This window comes from Passer montanus, unplaced genomic scaffold, assembly GCF_014805655.1.
Source record: "Passer montanus isolate IOZ18808 unplaced genomic scaffold, ASM1480565v1 scaffold36, whole genome shotgun sequence".
Lineage (NCBI taxonomy): Eukaryota > Metazoa > Chordata > Aves > Passeriformes > Passeridae > Passer > Passer montanus.
In genome coordinates this window covers 4971992-4990019 of record NW_024368374.1, presented here as the reverse complement: position 1 = coordinate 4990019, position 18028 = coordinate 4971992, and the positions used below count along the sequence as shown (strand labels likewise).

Here is an 18028-nt window from a genome sequence, read left to right as displayed (position 1 = left end):
CATGTACTATGGTGATAGGTGATACAGGAAATGGTGAAGAAAAATGAGTGGATGTATGTTTATTTTCTTGTGAAAACATGGTGATTGATAGATATTGCATAGATATGTGGGAATCTGTTAATTTACATTTTTACCTGGCTGCACTTGAAAAGGGGGGAAAAATGAAGAGAAATTTAAGCAAATAAATCCTGCAACAGTTAGTTCTACTTGTTGATTTCAGGTTACCGCATGAGATTAGGATCTAGCACAGACAAAAAGGATTCAGGTCGCCTTCATGTTGATTTTGCTCAGGCAAGAGATGACTTTTATGAATGGGAATGCAAACAAAGAATGCTGGCCAGAGAAGAACGCCACAGACGTAAAATGGAAGAGGACAGACTGCGCCCTCCTTCACCTCCGGCAATAATGCATTATTCTGAACACGAAGCTGCTTTGCTGGCTGAAAAATTGAAAGGTAAGCAGCATTTGCTACTTCTCAGTTTATTATTCCTTAAAAGCGGGAGCCATGGAGAGGCCAGAGCAGTGAAGCCAGTTTCTGTCGGATGTGTTTCATTATTTGCCCTGTTAGCTTTCTCCCACTGAAATGGCTTTCTTTGCCATTTCTATGCCAATGGTAATGACACTCACCCACCTGCTGGAAATGCATGACATCTGTCTATCTACCTGTGTTTTAACAGCTAAAACACAACCTTCAGAATGCTACAGATGGGGGTTTTTTTCTGTTAAGTTGCTGTAATCATGTATTTTGGAAATACTCTCAGAGCAAGACAACCTGTTGCAAGCATCCTTCTTCACATGAGAGGCCTTATTCTTCAAATTACTTTAATCCTCGACATGTGGATTACTCCATCACATGCACTTGACTGTCTCAGGCATTCAAATTGCCCTCATGAGCTGACACAACTTATCTCTGACACACGCCATCCCTTCTTTCACTCCCTCTTTAGGGTTAGAATTACTTGTGCAGGATAGTGTCATGTTTTGGTATGTGTTTGCTTCCTTGTTTGTTTTTTTCTAGGCACATTTACCAAGTTAATATTTTTCAAGGGTGCACTTTAAGGATTCATTTTATTTTAATAGCTAACATAAACAGTAAGAAACAAGAAATAAAGTTATTTATGGTAACAAAATTTAAAAGAAATATCTAGCAAACAACTCTTCATACCTCTTAGAGTTGTATTTATTTTCATCAAGTGTTTAGCAGTTGTGTTTGGCATTCTTTCCCCCATGATGGCCAAGCACATTGCTTAACTGTGTGCCAGGTCACAAGAAGCTGTGATTCTTGCCACTATTTCAGAATTATCGAGATTAGGCTTAGACTATCTAGCTGTCATCACACTGGTCTCTCTTCTAACTATGAAGTATGTTTGGGGAGCCGAAGAAGGACAGTGCAAAGTGTTTCATCCTTGGAGCGTGGAGCAGAGATGCACCCTGCTGTCTCTCCGAGTACTGCATTGGTTGCTGTTGTTGCTGTTACCTCTGTCAGTTACTAGTTTGGCTGTCTCTCATCCCCACCAGATGCACTTTTCCATCAAATAATTCATCAATCTATCTGATAGATTGGTGAAATAACCCAGATGGGTTTATAGACCAGGAGAAAGAGACCCTAATACAAGAATTTTTAATTCATACCTAGCTTCTAGTCCAATTTTAGATCCATCTGGTTTTAGTTGGCTATTTTAGGAGTTAATCTTTTGTAGGGAAGTTTTTCTTTATGTAGTAAGGCCTACAAGTTTCCTGAACTAAAGCAGAAAATGCAAGACGTCTGGACAATTTCTTCCATATGGCTAGTCATTGCTTGGGGCAACTGAATGTGGGTTTTTGCAAGATGTTTAAGATGACTATATATAGAAGGATTTTTCTTTTCATTATGGGAAGTTTCCGTACTTAATTAAAATCTACTCCAAGCATTTATATTTTTGGTTCTCCTGAGGGAAATTTAACCAGAACTTGACATATATGCTCAAGTTGAATATAAAAAAAAATAATTGCATAATATAGACCAATACTATGTGCATAACTATTTCTCCAGAAATAAACTTTCAGCAATGTACGTCACTTAAATAAAAAAAAGGTAAGTTTATTTTTTTTATTGATTGAAAATCATTAAAATCCAGCAAAAAAATATATTGAAATTTTAAAAGTTCTGCTAATTAACAGTTGCCTTGCTGTGATTGTTGTGAGATTAAAGTCACCAGCCTTGGATGGAGAATACAGAAAAGACCCCTCTCTTTCAGTGAGCATGAGCTGTGCTCTGTTCTAGATAGTAAAGAAGGCAGAGTGGGCTTCAGTAGTTACACTGGTCTGCCTTTCCTATGGCATCACAGCCCGTGTCTGTAAAATAGCAGCATTGAACTTTATGGGCTCCCTTGGGCAACATGCAATCACCACATGAGCTCTTTGTGACAGCCTAAAAAAAGAAGTAAAGCAACAATAAAGAAAATTCTTCAACTCTGGCAAGGGCATTGTGCCAGGGTCAAACCATGACAAAGGGTCTTGTGACAGCCTAAAAAAAGAAGTAAAGCAACAATAAAGAAAATTCTTCAACTCTGGCAAGGGGTAGTTCATCTAATAGACTCATACAATCATTAAGGTTGGAAAAGACCTATAAGATTGAGTCCAACCATCATCATACATTCACAATTTAAATGTGGACTTCAGATGAAAGTAGCAGTGTATATATAGATATACATATATCTATATACACATATAGACATACACATATGCACACTCACTGAGATATGTAAAACTTGGAGTTAAAATCTCAGGTCCCTGTATTATCACCACATTTGCACTGTTGCAAAAGCCTGGAGAATTCATCCTAAAGTAAAGAAGGATGACAATATATCTGCACTTGTCAGGATTTAACTTGAAAGACTGTTTCTTCAGCAGATGCTCTGCAGTTGTTTTCTTCAGGAAGGTCATGACCTTGCTGTGGTGCCCACTTCAGAAGACTCCTGAGCTCTGCTGCCAGCTCATGAGACAGAGCTGCAGGTGCCCCACATGCAGGTTTCAGCTCCAGCAGTGCCTCCAGAAGTTCACTAGCTAAAAAGTAAGCCAAAATAACTAAGAATATCTCAACTCAAGATACTGCTTTGCAACCGCAGATGTAGGTAACTTGGTCTGAATCCAACAACTTTTGTTGTCAAAATAACCTTGGCAGTTCCTGACAGCAAGGAAATCTTATGGTGAGCAGAGATGAAGTAGGCTTATCAGCCACTCCCCTAATGTGGTCTAGATATTTACTGAGTCTGTAACAGACTTGACAATATCTTCTTTTCACTTTCTGCAAACTGCAGCATAAAACTAAGAAATCATTGGTTTTGTGTAACAGACATGGCTGGAAACTCTTGCCCCAGTGTTGTCAGCATATTCCTCTTCCTCTGGTGTGCTGAAATTACCTGGTACAGCAGTGACTGTGGGTGAGAAAGTACAGAGGAACTTTTGTGCCAGTTGGAAACAGAATTTCATTGTAAATTTTCAGCCAGGCAATCTCTACTGGTGTGGAGCTTCACAGAACAAAGGAACGAGTTCTCCAGTGCCTGGTAACTGGGGCTGGGAATCCACTGCATCTGAGGCCTCATATACATGAGGATTTATAATATACTCTCCATTCCCTGTGGGCTACCCTGAATCCCTTCACATCTGCAAAGAACTTGGTTTGAACACTTAATTTTTGCAGAATTTAAAGAAACCCATTAAACTATGGACCAGTGCAATTTTTCACCATTTTGCAATTCAGTGTGTAGCAAAGTGTTTATGTTGTCTCCCTTTCCCTTTTGCTTTTCCCTTCTTTTTTTATTTATTAAGATCTTCATTACTCCTGCAAATGAAGTCCTTCTTAATTCTTCTCTCCTTGTTGGCAGTATAAACGTTTTTTTCCTGCACCATTCATGTCATTAGCCTGAGCTTCGATTATCAAAATGAAATGAGCTCCAGCATTGCAACAAGATGAGTAACATGAAGAGCATGAGATCCTTCTTATTTGTGTTTCCTTGAAAAAATACTTCAGTAAATTCACAGATGTGAACTCTGGGAATCCAAGGTCGTTTACAATGAAGTGTAAATGTTATTTACCTCCTTAAACAGCCTTTCAAAATAGACCTTGAGTTCTTGTTTTGACAAAACCAGCAGAATATTGTGTCTTCTGCAATTACACTAGAAAAAAGTGACTTTCGCTTCTTCTGGTTCATTGCAGCATTTGTGTGTGTCTTTGAAATTTTAATTCCTCAGTGTTAAATCAGATGTGTTATTACTGCACAGTGGAATGTGTCGGTAGATATTTAGGTTCAAATTTGCATGCTCTGACATCTGTTTCCCTGGCTGCGTTATAAACAGTTAAGTCATGTGGTGCCCAGAACAACACACAACTGGAGATAGGCTGAACCTTTTAAGTGGAAGGCTGCTCTGTCAGGTGCATTGGAACAAAACATTTTAATTTGTGCTTATGACATTTGTGTTTCAAAGCAGGATTTCAAACATTATGGTTTTCTTAATTCAAGCATATCTGTACCTAATGGTATCATTTTCAGAAATCACTTCTTGCAAATAAGATCCTTTAAAATGCTACATATGTCTTAGCTGTGGGTAACTAAATAGTTCTATCACTTAACAAAGGCATCTCTTATATCTGAATATCTGGTTTTTTAAATATTTTGAGCAAAGGAGACATAAATATCTGAGAGTTAAATACAATACCCTGGAATTTGCCTCCCTTTTAAATATAGTGTTTCTTTATGAGCAGAGGGAAGTTATTCATACGGTTTTTCATTTTAAGAAATATAATTTAAAAATTGAGAAGCTGCTTCTTTGCCAGACACTGTATTATCCCCTGAAGAGAGCACAGATTGGAAATTTAAATAAATAGATGGCAGTTACAGTAGAATGAGGGATGTGCCTTGCACAAGACTCAGGTAACATCAAGGCTGACAATCTCAACTCTTGCACATCATTTGAAATATAAACAACATTTAATTGCTTGGGAGAGAGGATATTTCACTGAGAAGAAAAATACACTGCTTTCAATATCACCATGCACTTGGGAGCCAGACTGGTGGAGCATGGGAGAGACAGTGCAGTTATGCAGAGATGCAAGTCTCACCCAGAGAGGCAAGTCTCATCAAATTCAGTGCAGAGCTACATCAGATGGGGGGTGCAAAGTGAGATCCTATGAACAAATCCAGTGAATGCCAGGTTTAAATGTTGAGACTCCGGATGTTTTTTTAACACAATTTTTTTTTTTTTTTTATTAGTGGTACATCAGGACAGAGCCCTGAAACAGACATGTTTCAATTCTTTAGCATCAAATCTGTTCACTCACCCTTCCTGGTTTTAGATTATCATTTTCTCCTTCCTTCTTCCATATGCTGCTGACATCTGCTGTGGCACAATACATCTGGCTCCCAGAGCCTTGCACAGGGGCTGTGAGCAGGCACGGTGCGAGGGCACTTTTGTCTGCTGGCAGAAGAGCATAAGGTGGGTTCAGCTATCAGCAGCCTGGTAACCCAATTCCCTGGGCATGTCCCTCCCAAAGCCTACAGGAGGTACACTCACTGCTTAGTGCATCACTAAAAGCATCCTCCCTCACCTCAGCTGTATTATCAATTCAGATTCTGAGGTTTTAATATAAACCCACTGGATTAAATGTACCACACTGCAAAATGACTCAAGTTAATTACTAAGAGCTGGGAAATGGCAGCTCTCTGATCTGAAAGTTTTTGGTGTGATTTTGAGAAATAGGGAGGAAACTCAATACTCTCATAATTACTTTTCTTTGAAAATAATGGCATCAGCAGGAGAAGATAATGTATTTCTGTGTCTGACATGAAACACCCACCCCAGGAAGAATCTTGTGTGATTTAATTTGAAAGAAAGAAAGAGTTTGATTATGTAGGGGGAAGAGACTACTTTTTAGTATATCTTTTAGTGAACATATATGTGTATTTTTATCAAATCTAGTGTCATTTAGAGATTTGTTACATAACTGGAAGAGTTTCTTGGTTATAGTATGCAGTTAAGGCTATTTAAAAAATAGTAAGGTGGATATTAATCATTCTTTAAAAGAACCCTTTGGCAGTAAGAATTTGTATTTCTTGATTCTTACTTGTTATGCAATGCCACTGGGTTAAAAATGTTATTAATCCCAAAAGTACTAGACTGATGTGTATGATGCATAGCACAATTATATAAGGGATTTGAGCTGGAAAAAAAAAGAAGGTGAGGGTAGTAGACTGAAGTTGTGTTTCTAGGTCACTGGCAGGCACTCTGTACAGAAGAAGCTCTTAAGCCAAGAGAAAAAAATAGGTTGTCATTTTGGCACCAGAAGTGGTGTGTGCTGGGAAGAAAATTGTTCCTGATGCACGGGGGAGCTGGGCTGAGCCTGCTGATGAGAGAGGTTAGTGAACCTTTTCTCTGACCTGATTCACCCACAGCAGTCACCTCCTAAAGTTGATTCTTTTTTGTGTTGAATTCAGTCTTTGCAATTTAAAATCTTATTTGTAGTTTAATAAATTATCAAGTCAGAAGTCAGATTAAGAGTAACCTTGGCCATACATCCTCCCCTGGCTGCAGTTATATGCAATGAAGAAGTTTGCATCCTGAACTGAAGTGTGCCAGCTTCTTGTTTGAACTGGGCCCAGTTTGACAAACTGGAGCTGGAGTCTGAGCAGCTGAGCAGTGCCCAGGCAGACTGAGGGCAGTGAAACCATGAGCAAAGGGATGATGCTGAGCATGGGGGTGAGGCAGGGAACACATCTTCCCATGGCACTGCTACAGCTGACAGAGGATGGCTGTTAATCAGAGGCACAAAAGGAGAGACATATCCCACCACTCTTGTCCTTCCTCTGCCTGCCCTGCAGCAGGGTCTTGCCCAGTACTCACCAGAACACCTTCAGGGGGTGTTTGTTAATTGTGTTTCTGCTGGTTGGGGCAGAACTCGGCATAAAGGTGTGCCTGCCCCTTCCCATCATACAGAGTGGCCAAGAACAACGAGATCATTAATGCTTCCCAAAACACAGGCAAACAGCACAGGAGCTTTCTAGGTGTAGTCACCGGAGTAAAGACCAACTGCTCTGTCTTTTCAGCATGTCCTTGCAAGCCTGGGAGGTTGCATTAGGGGAGCAAGATTTGGGACAAGAGACAATGTATGGTGACTCCGGACAGCACCATAGCCCATAGGACAATGTAGAATGTTTGCTGTGATTTAGAGAGGCTCCAAGTGTTGTGTGAAATATCTCAGATACTTTTCAAACATTTGAGAAAGACCAGGGTTGAAAAGATAATAACAAGGCTAAATCAGTAGCCCAGTGTTTGATCTTGTCCTAGTTAGAAATCCAGCATGCAATGTCACTTTTGAAACACAGAAATATCAAGTTAGCTATATTTGCAATATATCTATAAATGTAAAAATTATAGAAATAAGAGTGTTTGAATGCCTGGCTTCAGAGTGATGGATTAGTCTGTGTCCTTTCTAATGGCTAAGACCTTAAACACCATCACCCAAGTTGTGAAAGCACCTGATGGAGGTGCTTAACACTGAGAGATAAATAGTCACATTTGACAGTACTCTGAGCTGAATTCTACCCTGTGTTACACCAGGGAAATGCCATAAACTGAAAGTAAAACCTCTGTTCCCAACACCTTTTCCCAGGATACCATTCTGTAACAGCTGTTGTCGCAGCTTTTTCAATTAAATGTTTATTCTGGTTGGGGTTGCTTAGAGGTGGTCAAATTACTAGCAGAAAAATGAAAAACATTTGTCAACAATTATTCCCTTTTTTCATAGAAATATTCCTGTTACAATTTTCTGGGCAGCTCTAGGGACGCATTTTCTTTTCTTTATATTTCATTTCATCTAAGTTGTGAGCTAGGATTTAAATGTCAAATATCTGTAGTTGATAAAAGAGGAATTTGAAATATCTTATCTCTAGTGCCCTGTGATTGAGTCTGGCAGCACCTGGAAATCTCTATTGACAGAGACCCAGCAAGCCATCCTGGATGGATGGGTAATCTTCAAATGACACGATGTTGTCAGAGCTTGTGTTAGAGCTGCACTTTACAGGGACACGCAGGGGTGCAGGTGCTTGCAGCAGGTGCCCTTCTGGAATGTTGGGGTTACTCCAACCAAACGTGTTCCTGTTGCTGGGATGTCAACACAGGAGCAGGCCAGCCCAGGCTCCCTTTGCAGCTGCTTGAGGGCAGCAGGCACTTTCTGGGGGGTCACAGTTCACCTCACTGTTAAACAAACAAAAACAGGACTGATAAAACCTACCTTATTTGCTTAGAATATGCTGTGACTTGGAGGAGGAAAAAGCTCTAAGAGTAAGAAATAATTTGCCACATGCTTATTTTAAAAGAACAATTACATATGGGAACATGTCTTATATAAAGGAATTTATTTGAAGAGTGTGTTTTTAAACAGTGTATAATTATGTGCATCCTACCATGAGGGAATAATTTTGAACAGAATTAGGAGTTTTGTTTTATTTTTTTAAATAAATGGCTGCAATCATAAGGCAGTTCACGCTCTGTTTAAATTAGATTCCATTGCTGCATTTCTTCTACTATTTACCTACTAACTAAAAAAGAAATGAACAATCTCATATAAAAATCTGATTTTCTAAGGCAATCTCTCATTGCTAAGAAAGTATTCTGGATGGAAAAAATGGGTTCACAGTAAGTTACCTTATCCCAGTCAGTAAGTGAGCTCAGAATATAAAGAATATAAAAGTTAGAAATTAAGGTGACATAAAATTTAAAACTGTAGAGAAAAGATTTTATTAACTAATGTGCTACTGTTGTGCATATATTACCCTCTAGCATTTTTGAATGTAACTTCTAATTATGTAATCAATGAAGATGCTGATATTTACCATTGAAAGGATTTTTTCCTGGTCTGTGAGCAGAGCTGTGAATTAACTATAACAGTCCCACAGACCTCTGCAGCTCCCTGGAAGTACAGTATGATGAAAACAGGTTTTCAGCATGTCCGTTTAAATGGGTAGAATCTATGTGGCAGAAGGATAATATGTTTACGAACATCCCTTACAGACACCCACTGTGTCTGATAAAAACAAAATGAGGGGAGGGTGGTTTTTTTTTTTCATAGATGCTCTGTAGCAAAACAACACATATATGAGTGCTGGGGAGAGACTAAAACAAGGAAAAGGGAGGATATTTCTGTGCTGCTGATTTTCCTCATGCATGGGTACATGCTAATATTGCCAGAAACCATTACAGGTTATTCTTATTTACTAGTGTAATTATAATAAACATTGTGTTTCAGGGATGAGTTCTTGGCTGTATTGCATCTTTGACATCCAGTTCCCATGCAACTCAGCAGGCTGAAGATTTTGCCCAAGCCTTTTGGAGAGCCTTATCCTTGTGTTTTCTTGCAGTGAAGAGGCTTTGCATGAGTCTTGTTCACATTTGGCATTTCTTGGGGTCTATATTCAGCCAACCTCGCTCGTCAGAGCCATTTAATGCATTCCTGCTGCATGCATCCAGCAAAGCTCAGGAGTGGAGTCTAATACAAGGGGACAATATGAAATTAAAGGATGCCCATCTGACTCTTCCTGTCCAGCAAAAATTAATGAATGGTGCTAATGAATCACATTTTAATGTTTTACAATAGATACACCATTGTACACAGGGAATGCGCTTTTTTCTTGAGGGATCTTGGGTGAACATGCCTATTCAGCTGTGGAGAGCAAATCTTATTGCAGTAGCTGAAATCATGTTTCAGTTAATAAGATGTTAAAGATCAGGCAATGTTGAAATCTCTTCTTCAGCGGCTGTGGGCACAGAGCATGTGTCCTCTAGTCCTCTCTGTATTTTATGCTACTCACCTTTTAAGAAAGTGATTATTGATTCAGAATAAAAGCCAAAGTCATAACTTAACAATTAGTATTTCATTATTCTTTGTACATGGAAAGCAGAGTCTGACAAACTGTGTCACATATTTCTGTATCCTGTAACACAGCTGGCTGGGTTTAGTATTTTCTAGTTTTTGTTTTGAGTGTCTGTTGGTTATGACTACAGTACATCTTCCTGCCATGACCATATACCTTCTCCTACAGAAAGGTGTGCATACCATCTAAAATATGTGTACAGAAATATACCCAAAAAGCACTAGATGAGATGTTTAAAATGAGTTGTTGGGAAATTGAAGTTTTATAGAATAAAATCCTGGTGAAAAAATGATATCAAATTGCACAAAAATGGTTCCACAGGAAGACACTGTTGTAATAATATTTTCTTGCAGTTCAGTCTAAATGGGACTTAAAAAGAAATGTTTCCTCTTAATCCTGATGAAGCCTGAAGTGTAATGGATGCTGTGCTTAGAGTATTTTGAGGAAGCTGAGAGCACTGTCGGAGGAAAGAAGATTACCTGGGGAGGGAGTGTACAAAATCTAGCCTTCAGTTTTGGCGATCTTTCTGCAGAGAAAAACAACTTTCATTACCTGAATGGCAAACATGAAGATGTAGTCTAGGTGTTTTCCTGGATTCATTTGGAATCCTTCAAAAAAATATATATGTGAAAAAATATATAATGTGAAACATAAAACAAATAGTACAAAACAAATAATACAAAACAAATGCAGGTACATTGTCTGTTCAAAGCAGTTCCTTGTAATTAATCAATGTTTTGAGGAGGAATTGTTCAGCCTCAACATTGTTCCTTAATTAACAACATGATGTTAGTGAAATCTGTTGACAGAAGTATGGCTGAGCCTAAGCTCCAAGACTGAGCTTTTGGCTGAGCAGATTAACACAGACACATTTCATTTCCTCAATGAATTACCACAGAGGTCTTCTCACTCCCGCTGTAAGGTCATTCCATATCGCTGAATGGCTTAAGGGACACATTGCAAAAGTGAAGACTCAGGCCACAGGGAGAGGGGGAGGCTGCTTTTTGTTGTGAGAAAGCTATTAAAATAAGGAGAAGACAAGTCTTGAAGGAAGATTTATGTAGTTTCACATGGCTGTATTGGCTTCTTACATCTGATAGAACAAAGGACACAAAAGTTGCCCAAAATGATATACTGCAAGCAGGATTTATGGTGATTTTAATGTGACATGGAGCAGAAAATGTGTTCTCAGCAGGATATTTATGCCTGCAATTTGAAACCTGTGCCATGGTTGTTCTAGATGATAGCAAGTTTTCCGAGGCCATCACGGTGCTGCTCACCTGGATTGAGCGAGGTGAGGTGAATCGTCGCTCTGCAAACCAGTTCTATTCCATGGTGCAGTCGGCCAACAGCCACGTCCGCCGGCTCATGAACGAGAAGGCAGCTCACGAGCAAGAAATGGAGCAAGCCAAGGAGAGCTTCAAAAATGCCTTAACAGGGATCCTCACTCAATGTAAGTAACTCCCTTTTTGTCAGTGTTGTTGTAGTGATGGTGGTGGTGGTGGTAGTGGTTTTATCATTTTGCTTGTTTGTTTGGGGGTAAGTAGTTGCAATGCAGTCATGCTCTACTTCACATCCTATTCCATACTCTATGGCAGTTTGGAGGATCAAGGACCATTCCTAAGAACTTATTATTCAAGGTGAGCAAAGTTTCAGTAGTTTTTTTTTTATTAATAGATGAAGACGTGCTCTATTCACAGTGTCTACTGTTGTGTAGACATAACGCTTCAAGAATGGACAAGACAGAGGCCTCACTGCTCTGAGAAAAGGTCATGGTTTTTTTGAGAGAAGGGATATGTAGCCTGTGTGTGGCAGTTGGTTAACTAGGTCAATTACAGAATAGAGCACAATTAGGTAATATTTTTAGCCTGTGTTTAGGTAAAAGGCAGTAAAATCCAGTAACTTATAGGGGTGTATTCACAGATAAAGGCCACCTCCACAGTAGAAAAGTATGCGGTACTGCTGCTGGCATCAGGACTGATCTGCCAGTATTAATTGGGCAGATAAACTGGCTTAAATATCTAGTGCTGGCAGCTGTTTCCTTAGTACAGAAATACAATCAATGAACTTACCCTAATGAGGTTCCCTCATAAAACAATGATCAAGATACTTGCCTAGAAGTTTTCTGAGGAGAGGAGAATATGAGAAGAAAAAAAAAAAAAAAGAAAAAAGAAAAGGCAAGGGAAAGAAGGAGAAAGAAAACTGATTTAATTGTTGGTGGTTTTTAACATGTTTACTCATGGCTCCTCAAGGAAGAGCCATTATTATACTCAGAAAGGTGAAACCTGGAGCCTGCCCTCATGTACCAGTTGAGAACAAAACTCAAGATAATTTACCAGATAGAGGACAGTGAAGTTGGGCAGCTGTTTCCTTAGTACAGAAATACAATCAGTGAACTTACCCTAATGAGGTTCCTTCATAAAACAATGATAAAGATACTTGCCTAGAAGTTTCCTGAGGAGAGGAGAATATGAGAAGAAAAAAAAAAAAAAGGCAAGGGAAAAAAGGAGAAAGAAAACTGATTTAATTTTTGGTGGTTTTTAACATGTTTACTCATGGCTCCTCAAGGAAGAGGCATTATTATACTCAGAAAGGTGAAACCTTGATCCTGCCCTCATGTACCAGTTGAGAACAAAACTCAAGATAATTTACCAGATAGAGGACAGTGAAGTTGTTACATTGTAATTTCTGAATCATACCCCTAATTTTTACATTTAAAAAAAAGGCCTAAAGGCTTTTGTGTAATTTATTTCTTGTTCCTCACTGGACATTCTTTAAAAGTTAGGGTTGAAGAGATAAGCTTGGATGGACTCGTATGGCTTAGCAGAGCAGCCATTAAAGCTTCCTGCATATGTGGTAGAGGGCTCATCATCTCAGAAGACAAATTCACCATAGGGCATATATCCTAATGTAAGAGTTTAGATGCCAGAACTTGGAATCAAAGATTCTGGGCCAAGGACATTTGATTTCTGTGGACATATGTTCAGACAGTAAATTTAAAGGACCAGCTAATTCCCTTGGTAATTTGCTAGGCATTGTTGTCTTCTGTCTCAGCATCTAAAAGGCAGTGTGAGGCACAGAGATGCAGGCACCACACATGGCGTGCTGTTCAGTTCACACCAGGGCCTCTCTAGTTTTGTGTGCGACAGCCAGCCCTAGCATTCAGAAATGCCTTCTTCAGCTGCATTAAAAAAGTCCCCCATTGTCAGCAGGCTGAACTTTAGTTAAATCAGTCTAAATTAGCCCATTTGTCACCAACTGTTGTAGAACATCTGTCACTTGGAAATAGAGATCCCTGTAGTTTCAGGTGGAAATATGCAGTTTTGGCTATCTGTTTTGCTCCTGTAATGTGCTGAATGCTGAACTTACAAAAACAGAAATAGCTCTTCTGGCTTCAAAATGTGAGTTTCCTAGTGCCACAGTAACAGCAGAGTCTGTAAGAAAAAGGTTTCTGACAGATCTGGCCTAGGAGGACAAGGTCAGCAAGAAGCATCCTCAGGGAAAGGTGTTACACTGTGGATTTTATAAGAACAAGTTTTACAAGCTTTCCATATGTTCTTCATTGTTTATTTTATAAACATCATTGACCATTATTAGCATTAATATGTCTTATTAAAATTCCTTGCAAACTTGCTGTGAACAGATGGATAATGTTTTTCCTTTGCACATGTATATGTCTAAGATTGCTAAGCATGGAGATTCTGAAATGAGCTTCCCTTTTTCAAGGAAATTTGAATTGATCTGTATTTGAATGGATCTGAGGAATGTCTTTCGTGCATCTTTTTCCATTGCTGTTCCACAGTCCTGCATAATTGGTTACAATATGTCAGTTGTTTTATGAACAAGAATTTGAAAATAAGAGATGTCCAAAATAGGTGTGTGTGGACTGTTAAATTCTGCAGAGTGACAAAAACACACTTCTGCTCTTCTGCAGTAAGAATCCAAAAGTCTAGTGTAATGCTGCAGCTGTGTGGCCATTTGACATAAATATTGCAGTATTTTAAAAATATCATGTGGCAGTCCTCTTTCATGAACTAGGTCAGATGTCAACTTGGAGCTGACCATACTGGGCTTTCTTTACAGTTACAAGAGAAAAATAAGTATCTCCACGGAATGAGTCATCAAACTGACCTCATGGTGCTCTTCCAATGAGATGAATCATCCCTTGGATATGCCATTTTTTCTTTGCTACCCATAGAGGATTCACAGGGGGTCTAGCTCTGAACCAGATGTCCCACTTTTCACATGCCTTGTTCAGAGCAGATTAATCCCACTTATTGTGAACATCATTGATACAGACGGGTGTAGCATAAGGGAAGAACTTGGAGTTATATAAAAATGGCAGCTATGAATGCTATGGAGAGTGAAAAAGAAATAAAATTGGCTTCAATTACACTCACCTGGAACATACACACTCCCACACATACACACACACAGTCTTGGTGGGTCTCAGTAGAAAATACTTTCTTATTAATGAGGATTACTGTGACCAGAACATTTCATCTTATGGCCTAACTAATAAAGAAGTACAGGCGTTGAAATCCCTGCTACAAATTTGTGCCTGGAGGTATTTAGGAGATTACTGAGCAGATTACCCCTAAAAATTTGGGTCAATTGCTCAGCACGTGAATTAATTACCTCATCAAGGTACTTGTGACAGGATAATCTGTGAAATAAAGTGTATTACTGTTGTCACACCACTAATTTATAGCACCTGATTTAAGTGCTGCAGGGACTCTTAGCCTAGGTATGGTGCTTCTTCAGTTATTTAAGGGATAAAGAGAGAAAAATGTCCACTTCCTTCTTTTTATTAAATTACTTGATTTTTTTAGATTTGAATTTGTGCTTAATGTATGGATTCTTTTTAAGGATTTTGAATAGGTCTGCCTTTGTGGTTTGACGTCTATTTATTTCCACATCTTACATACATGTGACACTGCCCCTTGACTTTCTACTTGTCTCTGTTTTGTTTCCTCCCAAACCACCTGTTCTGTCTGTGGTTTACAGACGTTGATCCTCATGTTTAAGGAAAATGGAGGCCCTAGTCATATCCCTGTTGGGCTGTTGGTGGTTTTTTAGACTACACCAAAGCTTCAACTACCTCCTCTGACTCTCTTCTCCATGCACTGTAAACTTTGCCTACGTCTTACTGAGTTTTCAGACTATTTAATGCAGTCTCCCTTGACAACACTGAAAAAGGTACCTATGGGTGAACAAAATTTCCATATTCAAAAATTAATTTGATATCTAAAGAGTAAGACATACAAGGTGGTAGAAGTGTCCCAGTATACAAGTTCATAGGTTATACACATGGTGTAATGAAGTTCCCCATGGCTGGTTTCTGAGCAGATTATGACACTACATCCTTTGGTCATTTTTGTCCATTTTACTAAAGAAGTAATGGACTTAGTGGACTCTGAAACCAAGTCTCCATCCAAGTCTCTTGTGTGCCTGTGGGGAACAGTGGGAGGGTGGTTTTTATCATGGAGCCCCCTGGCCAGATTGCTTCGCCTAGAATCATAGATAGAATCAGTAAGGTTGGAAAAGACCTCCAAGATCATTTGAGTCCAGCCTTTGAATGAACACCACCATGTCAACTAAACCACAGTCCCAAGTGCCATGTTCAGTCATTTCTTAAACATTTCCAGGGATGGTACCTTCACCACTGCCCTGGGCAGCCAGTTCCAATGGTTAACCACCCTTTCAGTGAAAAAATTCTTCCTGATGTCCAGCATGAGCATGAACAAGGGGGAATGGCTTTGAACTGAAAGGGGGCCGGTTTAGATCAGATATCAGGAAGAAACGTAGTGTGAGAGTGGTGAGACACTGGCACAGGGTGCCCAGAGAAGCTGCAGATGCCCCACTCTTGGCAGTGTTCAAGGCCAGGCTGGATGGAGCTTTGAGCAACCTGGTCTAGTGGAACGTGTCCCTGCCCATGGCAGGAGGTTGAAACCAGATGATCTTTAAGATCCATTCTGAGCCAAACCATTCTATGATTCTGTGGATTATGAGATTGTGCAGTTTACCTGCTTTGCCTGTTGCTAAGCATCTTTGGCCCTTACTTGTGAAACAGGAAGTGAAACTAGATTCAGATTTGAGCTGATTCAGTAGACCTGTCCATATAGGAAGTATCAAAGGTTTGGGGAGAAGGCTGTGTGTCATGTACCCCTTTTTCAGACTCTCACAACTGTCACCTTGAGTTTTCCTTTCCTTTCTACTAAAGGACTCCAGTGGTATATTAGATTACATCTGATATTTTTATCAAATAGCTGGTAGGTATCTGACATGAATTACACTCCCATAAAAAAATTGTATTTCAATAATTCTGGAGGGAAAAGCATTCTCAATAGACTGAACAAAATTCTCCTCCTTTCATGTTTCTTCATTCTCATTCTCTGATCCTCCTCAATATGATTTTAGCTGTTTCAATATTATCAATGCCTTCACAGATAGAATCTGCTTTTTTTTTAATGTTAAAAAAGTAAGAAAAATGTTAAAAATTCTTTCTGAGCCCTCTTCAAAAGAATGATTGGCATCAGTTTTGTTTTTTCTCTTTACAGGTTCACTTCAGAAGTTGCTTTCTTGCTTTAGAAAAGATAGAATTTACATTGATATAATGATGATTGCTAAAATCTCTGTCTCATCTGATTTCCTTTAAGTTCCATACTTCAGTACTTTCTCCCAAAAATCCTTCCAATTTTTAGTATTCTCATAGTACCAAAAATGAAGCCAGTTTCATTACAACTATTAAAAGCATGCTGGTTAAAATTCTCTTAGCAGTCAGACTTTTAATATACAATCATGCTTTCCAGAGTATTCTTTGAATTGCTCCACATTAATAACAATTTTTAAAAGGATTTTCCTGCTCTTTAATTGTCCAGTCTTACAGTCTTTCTTTCATTTGCTACTGACTAATTCAAAAATATAAGCTTACTTTATGTGCAATTTTTAGGTCATCATTAAGCTCTTTGTGGAAGAGATTGAGTCATATAATGTGTTTTTACAGTGCAGCCCAGTTCTCAGTTGGTGCCATAGAATGCCACTATAATACAAACATTAATCATTCATGTCATTAGTTGCCACTATTACTTTCTACCTTGATGTATTTCTAGAAATGAAAAAAAAAAAAAAAATTCAGTACAAAATAACCTCTGCAATCCATCCAGTTCCTTTTGTTAGCTCATTTAGTCAGTGTGCTCTTGGCTTGTTTCTATACTGATAATTTGTCCAGTAAAGCTCAGCTGGATCTCTTTATTCTTTTTTCAGTTGTGCTTCTATCTGTGAGGTTTTCTATCTCATATACACATGTTCCCAAAAGCATTTCTATACAGGACGCTGTGGCAGTGGCAGAGAATAGAGATGAAAGACTCAATTTTTATTTGACCTTGTGTTCTTGTAGTTCCTCTTTTTCTTTTTTTTTTTCTTTTTTTTTTTTTTCAGTATAACCCTTTGTGGTTGCAATTTGTAGTATTTCCTATAGCTTATTCTTCTGTGTTTCATTTTCTTTGAATTTCTGCATTCCTTACATTGTCTATAGCTTTCACTCCACCTAAAGTCAATACAAATGTTGGTATTGATTTAAGCATGGACAGAATTTCAACAGAAGCTCTTCTGTTATTTTTAAGATGGTGCTTGTTTTTTTTTTTTTAATGTAGTCCATTAAATATGCATGGTATTTTGCAAAAAAATAAAAGCACTACCTTCCAAGAGACTTCAGTCTATTTTGACAACTCGTGCCACTTGCCTGGAATCTGCATGTCTCCTAGAAGATGACACAAGGTTCAAGGCAAAGAAGCATGTGCTTTAATCACGTGGAAATATGTGCTTGGTTTTGACTTGCCTTGCTGAGTAGAGACAGGGGTGAAGGCCTGATGCATCTCAAAACTGAGGCTGTAAATGTTCTATGGAAATAAAGGATGAGGGAAGAGTCATTAGGCAAGGAAGGAAAGGTGGTTTCACACAAAAGGGTGATTTGGCTGTGTATACCATGTGGTCTGTACGTCTAAAACTGTTCAGACTGCTTATAAATGATTGAATAAACCTTGTAAATATGAATAATGATATGCAACTATGAGTGATTGAAATACTTGCTCCCTTCATTGTGCGCTAGTCATGCTTCA

General features: G+C 38.8%; 1 protein-coding gene across 6 annotated transcripts in view; it reads left to right on the top strand.

Annotated features, from left to right (window-relative positions):
* ENOX1 (ecto-NOX disulfide-thiol exchanger 1) overlaps positions 1 to 18028 on the top strand; it is a 357615-nt gene that overhangs the window by 265250 nt on the left and 74337 nt on the right. For all 6 annotated transcript variants that reach the window (XM_039716750.1, XM_039716752.1, XM_039716751.1 and 3 more), the window contains 2 exons: positions 221 to 454; positions 11149 to 11361. In XM_039716750.1, coding sequence (XP_039572684.1) covers positions 221 to 454; positions 11149 to 11361 — 447 coding nt within the window. The remainder of the gene's footprint in view (positions 1 to 220; positions 455 to 11148; positions 11362 to 18028) is intronic.